Below are 5,838 nucleotides of genomic sequence, written 5' to 3' on the forward strand. Positions count from 1 at the left end.
ACCTCACCTTTACTGAATCCTTCAACCCCCACCACTACCATTAACTTCTTGCTTGTTTTAGTTCAACATGAAAGCATCTTTATTTGCCTATGCATCACATAAGGATGTCTTGTGGCTGCTTTAAGTGAGAGAGAGGGAGAGCACACACACATGTATGCAACAACGTGTGGAAGAAGTTAGAAGATGGGAAAGAGATAGTAGTGAAGAAGCTATCAGACTAGATAAAGCTAAAGTAGTGGTACCTTTAGTGATTGCCAACGAGCCTTTTCATTGGGATGAAAGAGAGAGAGAGGGAGAGAGATAAAAGGGGAGGAAATATGTCACATAATGCAAATTGCTTGAGAAGGAGAGAGAGAAAAAGTCATGCACCTATGGGCCTAGAGCCGTCAATTAGGGTTTGCTCTTTAAAGCCCGAAAAAATTGAAGGCCGGGCCGCTACTTTGGTCATTAAAAAGGTAAATTAGGTTTAAAAGGGCCAGCCTTTTTATACTCAAAAATAAAAGGGCTGGCCCTTTTAAGCCCTAATATATTTTTTTTGAAAAACATAACATTAACAAATAAGCAAAAAGTAGACACCACATTATTCAAGCTTAGCACCTACTCTCTAATTCAGACAGTAGACACGTACGTTATTATTTGCTTACCTTGAATATTTTTGCATTCTTTAAATACCTTAAAATTATGATTTTGGTTTATTATTTATTGTAAATAATGAGAATGAAGAAGGAAGATATGAAAAGCTTAACATATTCTCTATTGATGAGGATTCACAAAGAGAATGATCAAATTATATTGATGTTGCTGATGATGAAAATCATCAAAATTTAGTTAATAATGCTACTAATGTGTAATTGATGTCGGAGTTGATTTTGGGATGTTATTTTTTATCAGACTTAAATTTTTTGTTGTATGAATTGATTTTATTTTATTTTTCTAGACTTGATATAATGTGTAATAACTTTGTTAGGATTTTAAATATATTTTTTTAATTTTTAAATTAAAAAATTAAAAAATAATTAGGGCCAAAGCCCTGAAGGTCAGCCCTTCAACCCTGAGGGCTAGTGTCGAGTTGCTAAAATAGAGCCATGAGAGATAATTAAGCTTAAAAGGGTCAGCTTGTTTAAGCCCTGACCCTTGAAGGGCTGGCCCTAATTGACATCTTTATATGGTTCCCACCAGTATTTCAAATAGTAGTAAGGGCTAAATTGTTCTAAATTTAATTGTTTATGGTTTAAAATATACTCTCTTCGTTCAAAAATGTAAGTCATTTTTAATTGAATCTTACTTTCAATAAAGTAATTGCTTACTTTTTAACTGACTTTATTTTTCTATATTTACTTCTATTAAATACCTTACAATAAATATAAAGTCATTATCAATAAGGGTACTTTTAAAAAAAGAAATAATGATTATATCTCAAAAGATTAAAAATATTTTACATTTTTTAACATCAAATTTCTTAAAAAATAACGGAGGGAGTATTAAAAATAAATTTAGGATTTAAAGTTTTATTAAACCTATAATTCACAGGCTAAATTGCATATTAATTCAAAATCTTTATGTATGTGGATGTGTACGAGAATATAAGATAAAATGACCAGATAATTAAGCTAATCTGAACAGACCTAGAATTTTCTTTATATGACAGATGTATCGTGAGGATAAGCTGCGAGCCGCAAGGTGAAACAAGAAAGATGTTGCTGACCACCTTCAAATCTTCTAATGTTGACCCACGTTTCTTGCTTCTTTTAGCTGTCGTCACTGCTTTGCGATGTTATTGATTCCTTGTCTTAGAGTTCTTTGATCGTGTCAGGCACAAAAAGTGAATAATCAGATCAGGTAAGTTTTTGTGAATAGCAGGCTTATCACTGGAGAGTTGATCTTAAGGACAAAGAAAACAATTTGATAGATTGAGTTATGCTTCGCCTATAAGTTTTTTAATCTCCAAGACAACGTGGGGGAAAAAAATCTGAGATTCCAACTGAGAAATAATGTCGTGAAAGTTGAAACAAATTAAAAGAGATTAGTAAGCTTAGAACATTTTAAAGCCAGTTTTAAACTATCGCCACTATTTAATACTATGATTTATAAATAATAGAGAATTGACTGACCTCTCGAAGACCATGCAAATATCCACTCTAATTTTAAATAATAGATTTACTTCGACACGAGTCTTGAATCTAGAGGATGGTTTGGAAAAACTTAGCAAACCGACCTGACTAGATCATTATTTGCTCTTTGTTACAGTGAACTGGTGGAAATCGCTCGGCTGATTTTGATTCGGGGTGTAAAGAGCGTCTGCTTGCCCTAATTTACCTCGTGGACCCAAAGTCAAACCGAAGAAACCTCTCTGGGCGGTCGGAAAACTCACTCTCGAGATTCTCTAAATCTGACACGCACTTCATCTTCTTTATCTATTCCAGATCCAACTTCTTGCCCTCAAATACATCAGCGACTCGCGCCCCTTGCTCGTGGCAGCACGCTGACATATAACCCTCCAAGTGTCTTCTTCAATGGCGTATTCTTCCAAAGGCAAGTTCTTGGTGCTTTGTTTCTTGTTCTTTTTATCTTGTCCTCATGCTTCTACTGTCCTTGTAAAATCTGAATCTTGTCCAATACAAGCCAAGCATGATCACAGGCCGTGCCATGAAGCTATTTCTCAGCCTGAAATCACAAATAATCCGAATCAAGAAATTTTGTTGAACAAACTGGAGGAATTAGTGAGAAATCTTAGTGATATAGTGACCAGATTGGAATCAAAACTACCGGATCTCTCAAAGGTGGCTCTCGAGGACGAGAGATCGGCGCTTCAGGAGCAGGGTAGGTCTACCGAAAGAAAGTACGAGAATAAAAGATCAAATAAAAAGGTTGAAGATGGGGAGTATGATGGCAAAATTCGAGATGCAGAGAGAGCTCGGGGGGTTTCTGTGACGAAGTACTCTCCGTTTTGGTCAGAGAGGTTTCATTTTGTATCGGCTGTGAAATTAGATTCAGATGCAACCTGTATAAACGTTTTGCCATTTCGTGACTATGAGGGTCTCAGCAAGTATGTAGCCGTTGGGGATGAGAGAGGAAGAGTGTATGTATTCTTGAGAAATGGAGATGTTTTGCTGGAGTTCTATACGTCAATGGCGTCGCCCATTACGGCAATGGTTTCCTACACATCTGCTCGCAAAAATGAAAGTGTCGTGGTAACAGGACATAAAAATGGCGCAATCTTGATTCATCGTATTTGGGAGGGATCAAGTGGAGAAGATTGGAGTTCTCTCTACATGGAAAATGTTGGTAAATCGGTGTCACCAGAAAGTGAGGAGGTCGGATTGCCCATAACCATCTTGGAAGTTCATTATGTTGGAAGGATGAAATACATTTTATCAACTGATAGTAGCGGCAAGATTAAAGTTTTTAGGGAAAATGGTACATTTCATGGTTCGGTCATGCCATCAAGTAGGCCACTAGCATTCTTGAAGCAACGGCTTTTGTTTTTGACAGAAACTGGCGCGGGCTCATTGGATTTGAAGGGCATGAGAGTTAGAGAAACTGAATGCGAAGGGTTAAACCATTCCCTTGCTCGAAGTTATGTTTTTGATGCCACAGAGCGTTCTAAAGCATATGGGTTTACCTCAGAGGGTGATCTGGTTTATGTTCTGCTGCTAGGAGATGTAATGAACTTCAAATGCAGGGTTAGATACAAGAGGAAATTTGATATGGAGGAGCCTCTGACTTTCCAGGCTATTAAGGGGTATATGCTGGTCGTTAGCCCAGAAAAGGTTTTTGTGTATAATGTTTCTACTCAGCATTACGTGAGAGTCGGTGTGCCTCGGTTTCTATTCTCGACAAGTCTTGACGAGATCAGATCATCGTTTTTGAACTATCCAACCTCGAGTTTGGATGCAGAAAGAAGAGTAATACCCTTGATCGCTAGTGACCGTGAAAAGCTTGTTATTATCGGCCTTGGAGGTGGGTGTGTTGGAATGTATCATTCTAATCTTCCTCTATACAAAGGGGAATTCAATACTATATTCTGGACTAGCCCAGTATTGTTCTTCATACTGTTTCTGTTTGGGGCGTGGCATTTTTTTGCGAAGAAGAAGGAAGCACTTACTTCTTGGGGACCAGATGACCCATTTACCTCCACATCGGCCACAACCAGTGCTCCAACCTTAGGATCAGGCACTGGAGATAGATCCTTTGTGGACTCTTCAAGAAATACAGAAGTGATGGATCTGAGAAGCGGTGGTCTCAGGGGTCCAACAAGAAGGTACGGGTCTCCTACAAGATATCCTGGTGGTGCACAGAGTTCATACAGGCTCGGCGCAGCAGATCACAACTCAAGGCCTGCTTCAGTTGATCCAGACTATCGAACAGCATCGGAGCTCAAATTCAGGGGCTCAACCATGGAACCCCCGCCGGGTTTCCCAAAAAGGAGAGAGGGTCTGTTTGTAAGCAATCAAGGTGTAAATGATCGCAGTTGACTCGTAGGGTTGATTTCATGAGCTTCTAACTGGTATGACTCTCAGATTTCCCTTCATTTTTAATCCTAAGGCGATCGTTTGGTATCATCACCGTGTCATTTGGTCTCGCCATCTTCCCTGTTTTCGGCCTGTTGCATAAATAAAAAAAAGCAAAGCTTTGCTTTTTTTCCCCACGCCTAATTTCCTCCGTTTCGGATATCAAGAATGCACTTCGTGATGGCTAACTAGGGGATGTTCTCCTCCTCCTTGGAAACCCAGATTGAACTTAGAAGTTTACAAGAGTCAGGTTATTATGAGTTGCTATTCCTTCGGGCGGGGGAACCGAAATAAAATTAAAAATGAATAAACGGATTTTTTTCCTGTTCAAATATAATTTTGTCAACGATGAGTATGCCAGTTGAAGTAATTAGCGAAATTAAGTGATAGATTAACGTACGTAACGGTTTGATTAATGCAAAATTTGCCACAATGATAAACAAGGAGTCGAGGCGTTGGTTCCAGATTGGATGTAATGTAGAGGTAGGGATTGAGACTGAGTAAGTTTTCAGGCGGCGCTGAGATCAGAGCTGAAGAGACGTCGAAGATGGAGACTAGAGGGTGATGGTGGCCATGGAGGTCGGATGAAAAGGAAAGGGCCGAAAAGGAAGTCTGGATTGCCGGCTCAAGAGATTGTTGAGAAAGGCTAACGCATAAAAGCGAGGGCGCCATCGAGGATCTTGTAAGAACTCTGTAATTTCGAGGCGCCCAAAGTGAAAAGGAGAATTACGCTGAACCTCAAGCATTTAGGTCATGTTTGGTACATTAGAATTGAGTCCAAGAGAAATGGAATTGGAATTGGAATCATGTTTTCACTTGTTTGGTATGCATGAATTCAATTCCTTATGGATTCCAATTCAACCAAAATACCTAGAATTCAATTCCATTTTTATCATGATGGAATTGTCACAATTCCATGGAATTGTCATAAGTGTCCCACATATACACTCCATCATGATGGTTGAGTTTTTTATTTTTTTCTATAAGGGCATTTTGGTCTTTATCTATTTTAAATACATATATTTATTAATATTATATTCAGATTCCATCTTTATACCAAACATACATTTATAACTCAATTCTATTCTGATTTCAATTCCGATTCCAATTCCAATTCCGATTCCGATTCCATCAAAAACTCTTCCATCATACCAAACGAGGCCTTCCTCTGACCTCCCTCCCTTGTGAGTCGGAAGCGTTTCCGTTCTTACTTGTTGGAGAATCAACTAACGACTTCGTCACGCCTTCCACGCGCACAATCAAGAAGCATAAACCTACAATATGGACTAGTTCCGGATGCGTCTGCCAAGGAAAATATAAGTTGATG

The 5,838-nt window shown here is 38.7% G+C and overlaps 1 protein-coding gene across 1 annotated transcript; it reads left to right on the plus strand.

Annotated features, from left to right (window-relative positions):
- Window positions 1-2,186: 2,186 nt before the first annotated feature.
- On the plus strand, window positions 2,187-4,648 carry LOC129303760 (uncharacterized membrane protein At1g75140). Its single transcript, XM_054943274.1, has one exon. The coding sequence runs from the start codon at window positions 2,514-2,516 to the stop codon at window positions 4,473-4,475; it is 1,962 nt and encodes a 653-aa protein (XP_054799249.1). The 5' UTR covers window positions 2,187-2,513; the 3' UTR covers window positions 4,476-4,648.
- Window positions 4,649-5,838: the final 1,190 nt, after the last annotated feature.

The sequence above is a fragment of the Prosopis cineraria genome, unplaced genomic scaffold (genome assembly GCF_029017545.1).
Source record: "Prosopis cineraria cultivar Desert tree isolate PC_DT_omini unplaced genomic scaffold, ASM2901754v1 PC2, whole genome shotgun sequence".
NCBI lineage: Eukaryota > Viridiplantae > Streptophyta > Magnoliopsida > Fabales > Fabaceae > Prosopis > Prosopis cineraria.

What these genes read in the sequence shown, in the direction of transcription:
- LOC129303760 (XM_054943274.1), top strand. Translation starts at nt 2,514, where the DNA reads ATGGCGTATTCTTCCAAAGGCAAGTTCTTGGTGCTTTGTTTCTTGTTC.